Genomic DNA, 19,125 nt, shown 5'->3' with positions numbered 1-19,125 from the left:
ACCTACAGGTGCAGTCCCCCCTATCATATTTATTTGGGATTTGACAGGTGGAGAACATGATACATCTCCAGAAGGGGGGCCAAACCATCCCCTGCTGTGGCCAGCCTAATTAACTAACAAAGGCTCCATTAATCCACCCTGTCCTTTTGCTGACCCCTGTAGCTGGTGGCAGCATTCACATACTAATTAAAGTTTAATTCAAACAGGCCCACATGTGCCCTGTCTGCAGGGGCTAACAAAGGAGACAGGAAACCCCAACACCCTTTCATATGCACTGTGTCAACCTGAAGCCAGCTCCTACTCTCAGTATCGATTGACAGTGAAATGTCATGTCTGGGACTGCATGTTTACAGAAGTCATCCCCACAGGGGGCCCCATTCAGATGGTACGAGTATGTGGTTTGACAAAGCCGGAAAGTATGGTCTCGCCACAGCTTCAACGATTACCTGCCACTTTAATCAGGAGAACCACAGAGAGCTTCAGTAACCAGAAGGACCCTTTGATCCACAACAGATAGGAAGATGGGTGGGACTTACTATTACATGTTTTCACCCCTTTGCCTTTTCTGTTGCAAATCACTCTGGTTATGACCCCACACATACAGGAGATTGTTAGTGGGGACCCAGGATTGGTTCACAAAGGTAGGCTTAGCCTACACAAATCGCTGTGGTCCAATTGGCTTTAAAAGAGGGCTGAGATCCTCCTTTGGCAGATCATGTGAAGGCTTCACCAGAAGCAGAAGGAAGAACTCATCAGTGGACCCTGGCTGAAGATACAGTCTGCCTTACATTTTCTTCCAGTGAAAGAAGACCAGAGCCTCCAAGACGAAAGCAGGATCCTTCCCCTAAACATCTCACAGGGAACAGAGATAGACACTGAATCCAGAGAACACTCCAGCAGCTCCAGAACGTTACCCAGCCAGCACACAGCATGCTCTGCTAGGCTCTGCAGCAGTCTTCCTAGGTGGGAAGTGCCAAAGATTCTCTGGACCAATCCAAGGACAAGGCAGCTGCCTGCAACACTCTCCTCAGCTTTGGGCAGTCTGCCTTAAAGGACAACACTAGCCCAGTGAAGAAGCTAGGAGGAGTGCATCAACAGGTACCTGCCGATGTCCACCTTAAAGGAAATGTTCTACTTGGTGTAGCCCCACCAGCTGCAACTGACTGCACCACTGACTGTTGTTACACTGCAGTCGCTAAAGCCACCCTATACGCCTCGACCAGTACTTCAGACCCCCCTACTAGCACTGGGACAAAGATTCATGACCCGACACACTGTGTAAACCAGTCTGCAGCCGTCCATCCAGCTTCGCTCGCCAAACTGCCTGCTGCCTGATACCCGCAGCTGTCTCCCGTCTTGAATGGAAGCTGCAAAGCACCCTGAAACCGACTCGACCCTGTCAAGCACCAAGAACTTCTACAGCACAAGGTACATTGAGTTTCTGACTCCCTGGTCCTTCTCCGAAGGCCCCTAGTGACATTTTATAACCCATTGCTCCCTCTGGGTTTAAACCAAGTATCCTTGAACTATTGCGATTAATTACTATACTGACTTCCCTCCTGTCAGTATCCAGAGTGCATCCCTTTTCATTCTTAGAAACTATCTCTCCTCTGCATTCCTTTACAGGGTGGGTTGTATTTTGTAGTGTGCTAGAACTGTCTGTTGTGATAATAGTAAAGTATATATTTGTATATATCCTTCACTGGACAGTCTCTTTTATCAGTGGGTAATAATTGTATTTTTGCTGTGTTGCAACTAACCAACGATCCCGCCCCAATCAACCTATTGCGCCGGCTATGCCCACGAGAAACAAAAGGGATATAACAAGTGACAAACTTCTCCCACTCATTCTTCCTTCCTTGAGCAAGGCGGCTGCCAGATGCTCCGACCCTTCAATCTTAGCAGAAACATACAATCATGTCATTCTCACAGCTTTGAACTCAATAGCTCCAATCAAACTGAGGAAATCTAAACCCTGTGCACATCTGAACACCTAGTTCACTCCTCTACTGGGAGTGCTAAGAAAAGAAAAACGTAATTCCGAATCCCGCTGGAAATGTCATCCGTCAGATGCCCATAAGGACGGTCTCATCATAGCTTCCATTAACTACAAAGAGGCTATATTCCAGGCCAAAAAAGATACCTTCAACAAACGTATAACACAAGCAGATTTGAACATCAAAGAACTATTTAAGATTCTGAAGGAACTTGAATCGCCTGCTACTCCCCCTGATTCCTGCATTAAAGACAGCACATGGTGCTCTGACATACAGAAAGCACTTTTGGACAAAATTGGAAACCTCCAAACTAAAATCAAAGTAAAGCAAAACTGCCTACAGACTGAAAAACAACTTAACAGCCTGACATCTCCAACCCCACTGGCCACTTCCAACATCAAACCATTCAGATTCTCCCCACTCTCTATCGCTGAAGTTGAATGTATCATTAATAAAATAAAACCGTCCAATTGTCAAGGCGATCCGTGCCCAGCCCCCATTCACAAGGAGGCCTCACATGAGCTAGCCCCATTCATTACTTCCTTCATAAATTCTTAATTTAAAACACGTATAGTTCCTGACAATCTTAAGGATGCTTGGGTTATCCCTTTGCTCAAAAAACCCTCCCTTGACCCCAGCCTACCCTCCAACTATAGGCCTATTACCACTGTCCCATTTATGCTCAAAATATTGGACCGGGCCACTTACTTCCAGATCCAGGACTATCTGGAAGTTAGCATCCTTCTCGGTCTAAGGCAATCTGGCTTCCGGCCCAGGCATGGGATGGAAACTGCCCTTATTGACTTAAAAACACAGATTGAGGTACTGAAAGACAGCGGGAAACTAGCCTTGCTATTATTACTTGATCTCTCAGCGGCCTTTGATCTGGTTAATCACCACTTCTTCTGCCAGCACCTCACATCAGCATCCCGCTTTTCAGACACTGCCACCGCCTGGATTAGATCCTTCTTAAGCAACAGATCTATGCAGGTTTTCTCTCCGTCAGCATCCGCTGAGCCTGCCCCCATTAACTGTGGCGTTCCACAAGGGTCCTGTGTGTCACCAACTCTTTATAATGTGTTTACTAAACCCTTGTTTGATGCTCTTGACAATCTGGGTGTCTCGTACACCAATTATGCCGACGACACCCAGATACTCATCCCCATCACAGGTGATCACGCAGTGGACACTAAAGCCCTGAATGACATCTACTTGGTTATTCAGGCTTGGATGGCGCAACATGAGCTTTGCCTCAATGATGATAAAATGGAACTACTTATTCTGGGTTTACACCAACGTCTCAATAAACTTGATCCTTCCTTCAAGTCTTTCATCATTGACGGCAACGTCATCAAGGTCTCCAAGGACACCAAAAACTTTAGAAATCTACCTCAATTCCACACTCTCACTTTGCAGACAAATCAACGCTGTCTGTTTGACAACTGTACATACATGTAAACCGATTGAAGCATGTAGACCATTTTTGACTACTCCAAATGGCATTACGTTGGCTAGAACACTTGTCATGTCCAAGATTGACTATTGTAGTGCCCTCTACTTAGGGACCTGTCAATCCAACCTCAACAAACTGCAAGTCACTCTGAGAAAATGCCATCAGAGCAGCATTAAACATACCCAGAAACCACCACAGCTCTAACCATAGGCTCGATCTACATTGGCTCCCTGTTAAGCATAGAATTACCCTGAAAACTCTTGCCCTTACTCACAAATGCCTTGCCAACCAGGCACCTATCTACCTACTAGCCAACCGTCTCACACCACACACCTCTAGCCGGCCCTTGAGAGCTGGCCAAGCCCATAGTTTACACCTCCCTAGGTTTAAACTACAAAAAGCCTGTGGCGCCAGCTTCCCGGTCCTTGCCTCGAAGCTATGGAATAACCTGCCCAATGCCATTAGAGCTGAGCCATCCTTCCAAGTTTTCAAGAACAAAACTAAAAGTTGGCTCTCAGCACAAAATATCTGAGACATCTGATGCCGCAATACTGCCTTGCCACTCTGTCTTTACCCAAGAACGCTACTGTATCTAGATAATGCTTTTGCACCCTTCTCCGTGTATATAGATAATTTATCCTTTTAGGCATACTTTCTTGATGCACCTTCTGTACTCCAATGCACTATTGTCTTGAGGAACTGTCTGTATAACTTTTCTGCCTGTATTTACCGCATACTGTTCTATACTGTATATATTGTGTCACTCCGGAGCCTTACCGGCATGTCTATTGTAAATTGGTTGAGGCTCCTTATTCCCATGTATGTAATCGCAACTTTGCTTCCTATGATATGCGCCCAGATGCCTTTTTGTCCGGTTTGCTATATAAATAAATAAAATACAAATACAAATCCACGACCTTTCGGAAATAAGCTTGCCGTTCCGTCCACATTACCAAAATTGGACAAGGAAGTTTATAATTAGCTTGTGTTTCCAATCTCTTCGTATCCCGACTAGTGTACTAGAGGTGTGGGGCTGATTGATGGTTTAGAAACCGATATTCATCCCTGTACCACCGGTGCCCTGGAAGTTGATTCGTCACACTGAGTTGGCGTGTTTGGGTGGATAGCTTCTGGGTTAAGCAGTCCCATCTGACATGAAGCAAGCCGACACTTTGCAAGTTTGAATCCCACCAGATGCAGCCTTTTATTCTTCCAAAGTCAATAAATTGAGTGCCATTAAATTGGGTAACTTGATATTAATGCATTGGGGGTTAGGCAAACAAAGGAAGGTGCTCTTCCCTCCTTAATGTTGTTTTTAAAACCACATGTTTTAACCACTTTCAAAGGTTGAGCCCAGTAACAATGAGAGGGTTGACAAGGCTCCTGCCTGTCAGAAGATGCCAATGTTGCCTTCTAAGTGAAAGGGGGCAAAAAGGGGCTAAGCTTCTGCCTGCATTGCAAGTCTCCTTCTCTGTCATTCGACAGATGAAGCGAATGTCGGTTGCTGTTTTTGCCGCCACTTTCATTACTCCTCCCACTCCAGCCACTGACTCTCACACCGACACAACCCATGCTAACCTTCACCTCTCCATCTCAAACACCCTGGACATCCATGCCCCTGTCATGAGGATCTGCATGAATTCTGCCTCCAAGCGCAACACCTGGTATGACTCTGACCTGGCCTCTCTGAAACTCAAGTGCAGAGTTGCTGAACGGAAGTGGCTGGCTTCAAGCACATCCACGAACAGGCTGGCCTGCCGCTGCTCCAAAGGCAATACAGACTCTCCATTTGCTCAAAGAAGAGGGCCCATATCCAAGCCCGCATCTCTGGGGCCACCAACAACATGGCTGAACTGTTAAGAATCTGCACGGAACTCGTCAATCCTACTGCAGTCTCCACTTCTCCATCCCAGGCCCTCTGCACTGCACTGGCATCCTGCTTCACAACCAAAACTCAGGGCATCCTGTTCTCACTCTCCTCCCCTCTCTCCTCCCTAACTGCTCTCAGGCCTCACTTGGCCCCTCTCTCCCCTTCCCTCCTACTCTCCTTCTTCTCGCCCATAGCACCGGATGTGGTCTCTAAACAAGTCCTCTCTATGAAAGTCTCCTCCAAACAGGTGCTCCCCTGCTCCTCCAGAACTATCAAGGGCAACATGGCCTCCCTTGCTCCAGCCTTGGCTGATTTCTGCAATCACTCCTTTGCCACTGGCTCCTTCCCACTACCCCTCAAGCACTCCCTTATGCACCCATACTTAAAAAGCCTTCTGCCGACCCTTCCTGCCCTGCTAACTACCGCCCAATTTCCATAACCCCCTTCCTGGGCAAACCCTTGGAGAAGCTGGTCATATCCCAGCTGATCCACCACACTGAATCTGTTGGTGGTCCCCACGACCACCAGTCTGGCTTCAGAGCAGCCAGAGGCACGGAAACTGCTCTCCTGAACACCTGTGAAGACTTGCTCCCCCCTCCTGCACATGTGTGTATACCGCCACTCTGCTCCGCACTTCCTACCAATCCTAGCACTATCCCTTCCGCCCCCAGACTGCACTCCCTCTTCCCCACCCTTCTCTCCCTGTACTTCTTGTCACTGCATTTGCACGAACCGAATGATACAAGGCCTAGTAGGACAGTTATTGTTTTTCTTCCCTATACCCTCTCCCATTTTTAAAAAAATCTTGTGGCGCCTTGAAACACCATCTGCTGTATAGGCGCTTTATACATACAGAATAAAAAATAAATGGAATAACTGGCTAAGAACAAGAAAAGCCCTCTACTCTGGGACAGAAGTGTTTAATCTTCGCCTGTAAAGACCAATATGGTCAGCCTTGTGTGACCACCGTTGCAGGAGCCACTCCTAAGGGGTCCAAGTTGGAGATGTCCAGCAGCAGCCTCCGCAGAGGCGATGCATATCTACCCCTTCCTTGCCTCTCGGGAGGAATCTGAAGTCTTCTCTCAGAATCAGGAGCGTTATGCAAAATGTGGACAGTATCTCCTGTGACTTTAAATACATCCGGATAAACTTCCAACTGCCTCGGTGATCTGGCTCCAAAGCAGAGGCGTTTCTAGGGAGGGGTTAAGGGGGCTATAGCCCCTGATCTTTTGGTTTTAGCCCCGGATAAAATCTCAGGAGCTACAACCAAAAGGCTAGCTAGCCCCCAGTCCCAACAATTCAGACATCAGCCGCAGCCCCGGGTCTTTTCCAAACCTAGCAACACCCCTGCTCCAAAGGATATGATATGATGTGATATGGCATTTGTAACGCGCCTATACACAAGTGTTTCAAGGCGCGACGAGGCAGGGGGGGAACAAGGGGAGACAGACAACCATCCTACTAGGCCAGGTGTCATTCAGATCGCGCATGTGCAAGGGTAGAGGGGAAAGGGAGAAGCGCAAGGGGAAGGAAGAGAGGAAGTGCAGTACAGGGTTAATAACATACTGGAAAATAACAAGGGCCAGCTCGTGGCAAGTGCGAGTAAGTGCAGACAAGTGCTGGGAAGGGGGGCTGTAGGGATACAGACACAGTCCCATAGTGCAGGGGGTGCCAGGCAGGCAGTGCAGGGGAGAGTGGCTGGGCCAAGGACCGAGAACAGTGAGTGGCCCAGTTGCAGATTCAGTGCAGTTTCAGTAACTTTAGCAGGGGAGAGGGGGAGAGAAAGCGGAGGCGAAGAGGAAGGTTTTGAGGTGCTTCCGGAACCGGAGATGGTTCTCCTCAAGTTTCAGAGAGGCAGGAAGGCTGTTCCAGATGGAGGCCCCTGCAGCGGAGAGAGATCTCCCACCAACTCGTTGCTTGGAGAAACGGCTGACCCTGAGGGAGTTGGAGGCGGATGAGCGAAGAGTTCGAGAAGGAAGATATTTAGGAAGAGAGAGTTGAAGGTATTTTGGCCCAAGGCCCCAGAAGGCCTTGTGGACAAGGCAGATGGTTTTGAACTTGATCCTCGCAATCACTGGGAGCCAGTGTAGTGATTTCAGTCCTGGAGAGATACGGTCCCTGGGCTTGAGGCCAAGGACAAGTCTCGCAGTCCTGTTCTGGATGAGTTGCAAAGGGCGCAGAGTAGAGGCAGGCAGATTTAGATAGAGGATGTTACAGTAGTCCAGCTTCGAGAGAACCAGGGCTCTGAAGACAGTGAGCTTCTGGGGGCAGGAGAGGAAAGGAAGGATACCTCTGAGGAGGTGTAGCTGGTAATGTGACTTCTTAGAGACGTCAGATATGTGAGGAGAGAAGGAGAGTGTGGAGTCGAAGATGACCCCGAGGTTTTTTGCCTTGTAGGTAGAAACAGGAAGAGAGACAAGGGAGGCCGGCCAGAGAGCTGCAGGGAAGGAGGGAGTGGGTGTGCCAATGAGTAGAATCTCAGTTTTACTGGCATTAAGTCAGAGGTCATTGGCGGCACACCAGTCCTGGATAGCAGAAAGACAGTCAGAGATGAGTGAAGGAGAAGAGGAAGCCGAGGGTAGCCTGAAAATGAGCTGGGTATCATCCGAATAGCACTGAAAGTTGGGGCAGAGAGCAGCGATGCGGTGGGCGAGAAGTGCCTGATACTGGTTGAATAGCCAGGGTGATAGTGTAATCGTGGACAGGGTAGGCCAGGGGGTTCCAGAATTGCTTGTCCCTGCGTCATCATAGCTGCATATCTAGGTGGAAACCATGACAGCACAGGAAATGGCACAATGGAAAAGGCCAGGGGTTCCCCAGCTCGGGTTATTAGGGCTGGCCCTTAGCCACAGACAGAGGAGAAGTGGGTGCTTGCTGCCATCTCCAAGTAAACTCCACCCTGCACACGTCGTCCTAATCAGAAAACCATCTTTCGATTCTGCAGGAGCTGGGTTGCCATCAGACCAGAGCCTTATATTGCTGCTGTCCCAAGGACAGCATGTTTGGCCCCTCCGAGCGCCATGAGTGGAAGCCAATCCCAGTTGGCTCTCGCTAGTAATCACCCCTTGGTATCCTAATGGTATCCCTTGCCTTGCCATGATTACATGGGTGAGGGGCAAGGCTTAGTCTGAATAGATTTGAGGGGACTGACCAGTGCACCCACTCAAGGTGAAGACAAAACACGTTATACAAACATCTGATCAGCATAAAGAGATGAGAGGGGGGGAAAATAACAGTACGAATAAAGGCCCTGCGGTGGATAGCCTCGGCTGTTACAGGGAAGTCCGTGGAAATGCGTGTAACGTGGGTTCCCGTGGGTAGTAATGTGAATGGCTAGCCTATCCCACCAACAGGCCATCGAACAGGCTGACGTCACTCAGGCCTCCAGGAAATGTACCAACACTGCTGTGATTTCAGGCAGCAGACCCTTCCTCACACTGCCCCCAAGCCGGGCCAGTGTCCTCTGCAGGGTCAATTCTGCTGTTTGCATGGGCTTCATCATGGCCAACACCGAGAACTTTTAGGCGAGTGGCGTGCCCTGCAAATCTTCACAGCTCCTACAAAATTCCTTCCAGGCACTGGCTTGGGTATGATATGATATGATAGTTTATTTATATAGCACCTATACACAGTGTGCTTCAAAGCGCTTCAAGCCAAGGGAAAGTACAGTGAACTTCTTACAGGCCATGGACAACAAGAATGTGAAATACTCTGGCGATGTTGCAAGAGCTAAGACACAGATAGGAAGGAGATGGGAGACAGACAGGCGACTACCGTACTAGGCCTGACAACATTTCAGATAGTGCTGGATGGGGGTGCAGGGAACAAGTAAGGGAGAGGGGGAGAATACAAACAATTGTTCCTATCGTACTAGGTCCAACGACAATTCTGAGAGCGTAAGTGCAACAAAAAAAGTCAGTTCCTCCAAGACTTCTAGGCGCTCCTCGGTGCGGCCCTGGGTACTTCACGCAGGCAGGGTGTGAGGGATAGAGTGGAAGGGTCAGTTCTAGCCTCCTCGTGTAAGTGGTCTCAATCAAGCAGCAGACCGGCCTACCCAGCACCAGCTGACCGCGGGTTCCTCTAACCACAAGTCTTGCCCATGAGTAGTTGCGCTGCATCTTGCCCGATACTAAACTGGGGCAGGTGCAGTAGTCAGTAAGCAGTGTGTTCATGGTAAATGCTCCCACCCACCTCCGTTCAATAAGGGTGGCGAGTATTCCCCTTGTGAACTGTATGTGCCCACCCTGCCACCAGGCTCATGCTACTGCAGTTCCAGCATAAGGAGGGGTGGCCTTTATCATCCAGTCTGCTAGGGTGGCAGGTACAGCTTACAACAAGCCATCAACCTAATCCCCCCTCCCAGCTTCCCTGATACAGCTGCCCGTGCCCCGGTATTCCTGCCAAGATACCGCCCACGCTAATAGGGCTACGCCCACCCCGATCCGATGCTATTAGCGCCAGATCACAGGTTCGACAGAACGGTCCTTCCCCATTCCCCATTGGGCCCATTCAGGAATTCCCCATTCCCCATTTGACCCAATGGGGAATTTTCAGTGCGATTACCGTCGGCGGAATTACGGCACAGTAATAGCGCTGAAAATGGTCAAAATCCTGGTGGATTTCCCCCCAGCTCATACTGCCAAACCTGTGATTTGGCTGATGCTTAAATGTGGTGGTAATAGCCTTACCACCGCATTTAAGGGTTACCGCCCAACTCATGATGACCCATGTAAGAATCTGCCTGACTAAATGGGTGCTGTCAACTAGATTTCAGAATCACACATTGACTTGAAAAAATGTAGAACCCATTGCTGATATCTCCAACACACATATTCATTTAGACAAACAAAGTGTAATCGCCGTGGCAGGCATGTGTCAGTGTGCTTGGAATCAGAAAAGTTGAGCCAGGGGCTCTAAGGGCCCCACGGCCCAGCGGCTGAGTGGTCTCGCCCTACACAAGCAGTGGCGGTGTCAATAACCCACCAAACTGGCCCACACGCCAGGGTGCAATTAGTACAGGCTGCACACTGCTATAAAATCAGTCCCTTGGTCAGTGGTATTCAAACTTTGTTATGCCGAACCCCCCTCGCGTCCTGCTGAGGCCCCCATGAGTACAAATATTGTTGCTGGGCTCCCCCAGATGCCACATCTGCTATATTTCCTTATTTTAAGCAGTCGCCATAATCTCTCTTTGAAGTGACTTGCCCCCTCCCAACCCTGTGGCATCCTTTGTCATCATACGAAGCACTGATGATGCTAGAGCGGAAGCACTGATGATGCTAGACCGGAAGCACTGAGGATGCTAGACTGGAAGCACTGAGGATGCTAGACTGGTGGCACCCCAGTGTCGTAGTCTGATCAGGATGCAAAGCCATTGAAGAACATCCTGGGGGAATGGCAATATGATCTTAGTAGGGTTGAAGCACACACCTGCACTTAGCCCTCAGGTTATATTAATAATAAACGGTACTATGTATGAGTTATGTTGCACACCAACCTAAAATTTACTTTCCATTGACCCTGGGGTAATTAAGGCTTGAGAGAGGGCCTTATGTAGGGTGAAAGGGGTGTGGGAGTCCCTAAAGCAACGTTAAATATGTAAAGCCTAAGCCGGGGGACACTTTTGATGAATAACTCATCAGTTTTTTGTAAAGCTTCACTGCATTAGCGGCCTCCATGGCTCTGCAACCTTTGACTCTCTAGATGCTTTGGACCACAACTCCCATTAGCCCGAGCCAACATAGTTAAAGATAAGGGACCCTGGGAGACGTGGTTCAAAATATCACGAGAGATGTCCATTGCAGCCTATTTAGAGTTTAGGACACATTACACCAGGGTTGTTCAACTCCAGGCCTTGAAGGCCGGATCCATGTCGGATTTTCAGGATACCCCTCATTATTATTCATTAGATAAATGTGAATACAATGATTCTAAATGAATGCACATTTTTCTCATGAATATTAATGAGGGATATCCTGAAAACCTGTCAGGTTTCCGGCCCTCGAGGCCTGGAGTTGGACAACCCTGCATTACACAGTACATTAGTTTACCCAAAGTCTGATTACACAAACATTTTCAGTTTTTTCGAAGAACTTATTTCCTATATATATCGTATTCAATGTGTATCGTTTCACAGACGATGATGGCATCTGTCCAAGAACACACAATAACAGTGATGTGGGGGGGACATGCATTGTTTTCCTAGTTCCAAATTCTGTATCTTCACGGACATTTCCTGAGCCAGAGAAAATGTGGGGGTTCGGGGTGAGGGGCAGAGAAGCTTGGCAAGGAGGGCGGAGCATGAGGTGCAGTTGTCAGGTGCGGACAAATAAGCAATGCTTGTGGATGCGACACTGCAGGAGTGCGCTCTCAACAGCCGCGTCAAAGAACTGAACAGGGCCTTGAAAACAATTCAAATGCAATGGTGTTTAATTGCAGCCAGCAGTAAAACGCTCACATTAGCAGGTGCATTGTTATTTTCATTTTAAAGGGGCGCTGAGTGGACCACTCACTTCAAGCTCAATTGTTCCTCAGTAGCTCTATTCCAGAGCTGCGAGCAGGGTCAGACTGGGACATAAAAGTGGCCCGGGCACTAAAGAAAAGGTCTCCCACATTCACAAATTGCCATTAGTTTCTTTTCGGACCTGACTGAGTACTAGGCAACTGATAATGCTTGTTAAATTTGCTACGAATAGTGCACTTGAAAGCATATTTAAATCGTACTAGTTGTTCAAACTAGTGCAGTCAAATTTGTAACTAGCCCACTCTGGCCAAAAAAGTGGCCCACTCTGACCAGAAAAAGTGGCCCACACTAGAGTCACCAGCTGGCATTGCCCAATTGCCCCCTATTCAGGGCTCACTGATTTCAGAGGGCACCTTGATATGCTAATTTCTGGTGACACCACAATCAATCGGTATTTCGATGAGACCCCCCCCCACACTTTTCTTTTTAGGACTTGACACCTGCCTGTGGGCCAGTCCGAGTCTGGTAGTAAGACAGATTTGGGGTGTGGCAAGGGCCCGTTTGGGAGGCCTGTTTTGTCGCTTTGCTGGATTTGGGACCCAAGAGGAACCGGCTCACTTAAAGGTCTGTTTGAAACCAATGACCGTGGGCTTGCAATATCCCAAGAAGGCCATGAATGCGAAGGCCATGGGTGCTGCATGTGAATTCCACAGCGGGGGACTCATCTGTGCCTTGCCCTCATTCAGGATCAGTTCTAGGGCCATGCAGTACCAGCCAGATGCCCAGTGCCCACCAACGAGGAGAAATTGACTTTAAAAGCAGGAGATCTGTCCTATTATCCTGAGAGCAATGTGTCATTTAGTCTAGAGGGTCAACACTCCTAGCCATCAACTCCCCATTTGCTTTCCCTGTTAGCAAATGGCCAGTCACAAAGACCCTGCAGTCACAAGGCTGCAAGGCGGATCAGTGCCTCCCTGGTGTGACGCCCCCAGCCTGTCCTGCTTTTGAACCTTGCATGCTAGAACATGTAAGGCCATATTGTAAATGGGACAGATTAAACTACAATTCCCAAAATTCAATTAGCAACGTGAAAATAGGCTGAAGGCATTAGGCGTGGCATGTGCCCCTTGACACATGGCCTCTCATGAACCTGCTACTCTTGGATGATAGTCTAGACAAGACCATTCTGGCCGGTGTTGTTTTTTTTGTTGCTGATGTGCATAACTTCCCCCAACAGTCTCCAGGAGTACACTGCACTGTATACACACTGTACTGTAATTGCCATGTCACAGAAAGTATGGTCTAAAGGGAGGTTCGCTGAGCGCCCACACTGGATCTGCCACCAAAGCCTCCCACGAGCGGCCATGTTTGTTGCAGCAAAGACTGAACCATGTGAAATCATGCGGTGGGCTGCGGAGCTTTCTTGCTGTCAACAGCTGAAATGTGGCTCACTCGGCCCCAGCCTGCAAGCCTTTGAGCTACAACGACCTGCCCTGCACTCCCTAGATTTCACTGGTCCATGTGATGGTGGTGGTCATGGGTGCGGATACTTATTTTCACTACGGGGGCGAATTCTTCTGAATCCTTAACACTTAGCTGGTAAAAGTATCACGTTTTGCAACTGAAAGTTGTTTATACCTTCGTGTAGGTAATTAAAGCAGGTGATTTGATTTAAGGTGCATATGGGGGCGTAGTTTCGTACCGCAGGTGTTGCTATAACAAAAGCACGGAGACGTCCCTGCCATAATTCTAACACATAAACACAGGTAGCAGGGTCTCCCTGCAGATCTACATGTATGTGTACCAGCCAGCCCCTGGAATGCACCTGCTTAGTTGGGATAAGTACGTTTTCACTTAAGCCGCACAACAGTTAACTACATGTAATGGCTGCTGGTGATTTTTTTTAAATGGAGAGCTGTAAATCTTCCCCATGAATAAGCATAAGCAACCTAGCATAGGGATGGAGCCTGAACCAAAGAATTAGGGTTCGGGGGAGCATTTTCCAACACAATTTCATGATGCTGGTTCCTGTATAAAAAACATGTTCATGCTGACTTTACCCACGCATGTCCATGCTGGTTGCACTAGTATATGCAGGTATCCCCACATAAGAACATACTCTTGCTGGCTTTGCCAATACAAATACCATGCCACTAAAGGAAAACATGTCCAGACTGGCAGTCCCTGTGTAAGCCAGTATGGCCATGTACGAATATAGATGTTTGCTTTAATGTTGAGACTAGTAAAAAATGCCATGACACAGTAAGAAAACATGTCCAATCTGGCTGCACCAATGTAGGGCAGTATAGCTGTGTACGAACACTCCTCATGTTGGATATATTATTAATGGCAGGAAAAAATGCTGTTGCACCAATGTAAACCACTCCCTCCAATCAGATTCTTTCTCATTGCCCGCCATACATGCACGCACGCACATTCATACAGCACATACACTCTCTCATCACACCCTAATATCTTACAAATACAAATAAATATGCAGGGAGGTGCAGCAGGGCTCCCCTTGCACATTTCCCCTGCAGTACCGCAGCCTGAATCCCCAATGAGCCATGCAAGGCTGGTAAAGTGATACGGCCGGCCTTTCATGGTCCATTGGGTAGCCATTTAGCCGAGCTCTGCACGGTTACACAACTGCCTGCAGGTGTCAGCATTTCGGGTTAGGAAAAACAGAAGGCCAATCCAAAATACTGACACCTGAAGTCAGCCATGTAAGTTACGGAGCAGCACTTCAGCTAAACATGGCTGCGTTATGTCTCTTTATTTCGAAACAGTCGGCGGGCTGGGTTGGCCAGCCTCTCCTTTTGTTTCTGAGTAAACAGCTAACGTGCAGCAGGAAGCCCATTAATCGTGCTTGGTTAAAGGGCTTACACTGCATCTTAGCTCGTTACTCAGAAACAAAAGGAGAGGCTGCCCAACCCAGCCATCTTCTTGTTTCGGAATAAAGAGCCATCATGCAGCAAGCAGCCCATTGCATTCAAGGAGCCGTGTGGTTAAAGGGTTGCCTGGGAGGGTCAGCAACCCCACAGGCAATTCTTTAACCACAGCTCCTTGAATGCAAGGGCTGGGGAGGGCTCTTTTTGGCTGTTCTTGTTAAGCACTCGTACTTAGGCCATGCCCTCTAGCAAGAGAAGAGACCCCCCCCCCCCTCAATATGCCACCCCACTTAAAGCACTGCAAACATTCATGACCTCCACGTGGGCAAAAGTGGCATTGGTGCTGCTGTTGCTCAAGAGCAACGGTGGGCACCTGCTTCCTCCTTTGCCCCATCTACTCGGCCCCCTGGTGGTGTTAGTGCACAGATGTGGGTGACATCCAATAAGGGTAGGGGGGGTGTGGGGCAGGTAAGTGGGGAATACTGGCAGAATACTGTCTTCTTCTCAAGTGTATGGACCCCTCAGACTAGCATTCTTGTATGGCCTGTGCCGTCTTACCTGTTTTTTGTGTTTCAGGTGGCGTTCGAGTCTCGCCCGCATCTCAGGGCCTCTGCTTTCCCTTCCTGCCTGGCATCGGTTCCTGGCACCAAACCGTAAGTGTAACTGGGAGGGGACCGGGTACTATAAAACTTGCGCGGAAGTGCACACACTACACTGCCCAGTCGCAAACATCACACATGGAGTAGGCAATGCCAGCGGAAGAGAACAGGCACTCACCTCACAAACGAAAGAAAGGGTGAACAATGGCGTATCCAGACTCTTTTTACTGGGGGGCCCAAGTGGGGCACTGACTTATGCAAGTGAGGCATGAAGTACGAGCATGCACACACACACACACACGTTTGACTAGGATAATGGGGTGGCCCATGGGGTGGCCAATCAGATTCCAGGGATAGCACGTGCCACCCCAGGCAACTCCCTGGACACGCCTATGAGTGGGAAAGCTGAAAAGGCAGCCTTTTCCCCCCAGCCACAGCCGGTGGTAGAACCTCGCCCTCCAGGAGGTACATTTCTCACCCACCTAACACTGGCAATGTGACTACACACGCCTCACACTAAATCACGCCAATGAAATGGTGCACTCCTCGGTCCTCACCCCCAAATCATGCCAGGCACTGCAGTAAGTACAGCCCATAAAATAGTTGGTGCAAAACATGGTGCCCTAACACGGAATCGTACCAAAATGTCGCCCTCACAATTACGACGGCCGAAAATGCAGACTGTTTTTTTTGCCCCCTCCCTTACACCACATATATATGTGGACGGTATATAATATTAATATTATAATATTATAATATATAGTATATTATAATATAATAGTAATATGGGAGGGGGGACTCCGGGGTCTCCCCCGCATATATATCTGGTGTAAACGGGGTTTAAAAAAAAGTTTGAATTTTTCGGCCGTCGCAATAATCACATAGATCTCCCCAACACTAGCAGCACTGGCAGTGCTGGTGGCATAGACCCGCTTATGGATGTGCCGGCGGCGTTCGGCGTTGTTGTCCATCATATCATGTTGTCTCGCCTTGAAGGACAGGGTGTCAGAGTCCAAGTTTGGAACTGGATGTGATGCTCTTTTAACTAATCGTTTCCGGTCAGCTCAGATTGGAAAGTAAGACGCAGCGGCCCCGTGGCACCCCTCAAATGACTCCACTAGCCAACAGTACTCAAACCCATGGACTATGTTTTCTTAACTATTCCAATGAGACACAGCCTTTTGTGAAGGTGTCTGGGAACAGAAACTTTTCTGCTTATTTATTTATTTATTTATTATTTGTTTATCATGAGCCATAGCCCACAGGCGTCAGGGCGCAATACACAGAAGACACTTACAACACAGTGCTGTGACGGGGGGAGGGGGGCAGGCGCTTAGTTAAACAGCAATGTTTTGAGCTTTCTTCTAAATTGGATAACATTTTCTTCCTTGCGCACGGGATCGGGGAGGGCGTTCCACACCACGGATGCTTTAACGGTAAAGGAAATACCTTTACCTCTGGCTCTTTTTACCCGCGGAACTACAAGCAGGTTTGCTGTGCTAGAACATAATGCTGTAGTCAGCATATGTTTGGTTAACATTCGTGTATGGTATGTAGGCGCCTTGCCAAACAGGCTTTTATGAGCCGCAGTATTTTGAACGATCTGGAGTCTGAATATACTCTCCTTGCTAGCATGCTGGCACCCCCAAGGAGTGCATTGTAGTCCAGCCTTGGCATGATAATTGCACGGACTAGGGTTTTGCAATTCTTCGGGGCGTGTAGGAGGTTTACCCGGCGTAAACTTTTTTAGGTGGTACTGGGCATGTTTTACAACATTGCTTACCTGCGCATCAGCACTCATCGAAGCTTCTACCACTGTGCCCAGGGTTTTCACTTGTTTTACTACTGGGATCTTAGCGACAAAACCCAGAAGCTGATCGTGTGCAGTATCCAGCTTGTTTCTTGCTAGTGGGTGTACCAAAAATCATATGTTCTGTTTTTGACCCGTTTAGGGACATCCAATTTCTTACCATCCACTCTTGGATGGATGCGTAGATGGCAGCAAGGTACACCGAGTCCGCCTCGTGGTCCCCACTGTGGTCCATAAGAAGCTGGAAATCATCTGCATAATTAGTGAACTGCAGGCCCCAGGAGTCAAGCTGGTTACACAAGGGTTTAATGTAAAGGTTGAAGAGAGCTGGGGAGATACCCGTGGCCTGAGGAACACCATATTTGATTGGGACTATTTTGGAGCAGGCAGTACCCCAACACATTTTAGATTGTCTCTCACTAAGGAATGAGCTTGTTCTGTAATAGCGTAACTGGAGCAGTTGCCCACGGTAGCCAGCGTTTTAAGTAACGAGGAGTGATCCAGCAGATCAAAAGCTGCTGATAAATCCAACAGGATTAGCCAGCCAGTTTTGCTCCCCTCCAGTCTTTCCAGCATTTGTGCTTGTAGATTAAGCAGGGCACTTTCCACTCCGTGATGGCTTCTAAAGCCCAATTGACTAGGATGTAGGATGGTGGAATTTTCCAAATGGGTCTGAAATTGATTGGAGGCAATTGGGCTGATGCCCTCAAGAATTGATTAGGGGCGGTTAAAAATGGGATGGCGGCCATTACCTTAAAATCAATGCAACTCAAATTGTCGCCTTGACGGTTGATGTCAATTGCCATGAATGGGCGAAGGCTTCTGGCCTGCATCATTTGACAAGCATCCAGCCTCGTCTTCTCAGGGGAAACATCTTGGCATCCTTTTTGATTCTGACCTGTTTTTAACCCAGCAGGTGTCGTCAGTCTATCAATCCTGCTCCGTACAACTTACAAAGCTTAAGAAACTACTACCATCTGTTCTCTTAAATATAATTAACCCGTTCACTTCTTTCCTCCGTGATTATGGCAGTAGAGTCTATCCTGGCCTATCATGAAAAATATATATCCAGAGCGCAGTGAGAGCAACCCTCAGTAGCCACGCTGCTCTTTGGCTGTAGGAGATATGGCCACGCGTCTCCGGGCATAATCACACTGCACTGGTTGCCCATTAACCAAAGGGCTATCGTTACCAGCGTGTGCCTGGAGCACAATCCATCCATGGAAATCCTAACAAGCCCCCATCTTCATCACTGCTTCCACGCCAGTCTGGCAGGGCTCTCAGATCCCACAGATGTGTCGGGAGGATAGCTCAGCGGCAAAGTGCTCGCCTTGGAACCAAGACGACACAGAGCAAGGCAGGTTTGATCCCCGGGTCCACGCTTAGGAACCTCTAGGTATTTAGGCGCGTTATATATAACATATCATATCACATGATTCCTGCTTACTTGCCATTCCCAGGCTCAAGAAGGCCGAGCTTGGAGCTAGCATCTTTGTATTCATGGCCTTTAAATTGTGTAATAATCTTCAACCTACCTTCAAAAACAAAATGAATGATAGTTTCAGTGTATTTAGGAGACACTTAAAAACATGTCTGGGGGCTGCCCTGGAAGGCTTCTTATTTAGGGCACAGATAATCCTCTACGCGTTCCATTCCATAAGCATGACTGTTCAGTTTTAGTCTTCCTATAGCGCCATGACAACCTTTGCTGAATGTACATTCACAATCCCAGGCTCTCCTGACAAAGAAGACACAGTCAGCATTCAAAGGCACTGCTAGCGATAAATCCCCAGGCCCTTCTAGTGGGAGGGGCACAGAATCCCCAGGCACTGCTAATGACAGTGATCAGCCACAGTCCCCAGACACTGCTAGAAAGAGAATCAAGGCCAGAATCCCCAGGCACTGCTGGTTAGCCACCGTCACAATGTTTAGTCACTACCAGTGGGACACTTCTAAAGAGACACTGACACAATCCCCTGCCACTGCTAGTGATCAGCCAGAGTCCCCCAGACACTACTAGCAAGAGAATCAAGGCCAGAATC

The 19,125-nt window shown here is 48.4% G+C and overlaps 1 protein-coding gene across 7 annotated transcripts in view; it reads left to right on the top strand.

Annotated features, from left to right (window-relative positions):
* Positions 1 to 19,125, top strand: part of LOC138569831 (transducin-like enhancer protein 2) — a 1,070,704-nt gene that overhangs the window by 821,937 nt on the left and 229,642 nt on the right. For all 7 annotated transcript variants that reach the window (XM_069648244.1, XM_069648230.1, XM_069648222.1 and 4 more), the window contains one exon: positions 15,251 to 15,327. In XM_069648244.1, coding sequence (XP_069504345.1) covers positions 15,251 to 15,327 — 77 coding nt within the window. The remainder of the gene's footprint in view (positions 1 to 15,250; positions 15,328 to 19,125) is intronic.

The sequence above is a fragment of the Ambystoma mexicanum genome, chromosome 1p, assembly GCF_040938575.1.
Source record: "Ambystoma mexicanum isolate Mex_15411 chromosome 1p, UKY_AmexF1_1, whole genome shotgun sequence".
NCBI classification, from domain to species: domain Eukaryota; kingdom Metazoa; phylum Chordata; class Amphibia; order Caudata; family Ambystomatidae; genus Ambystoma; species Ambystoma mexicanum.
The sequence above is the reverse complement of the archived record's forward strand: the minus strand, read 5'-3'. Positions and strand labels throughout refer to the sequence as shown.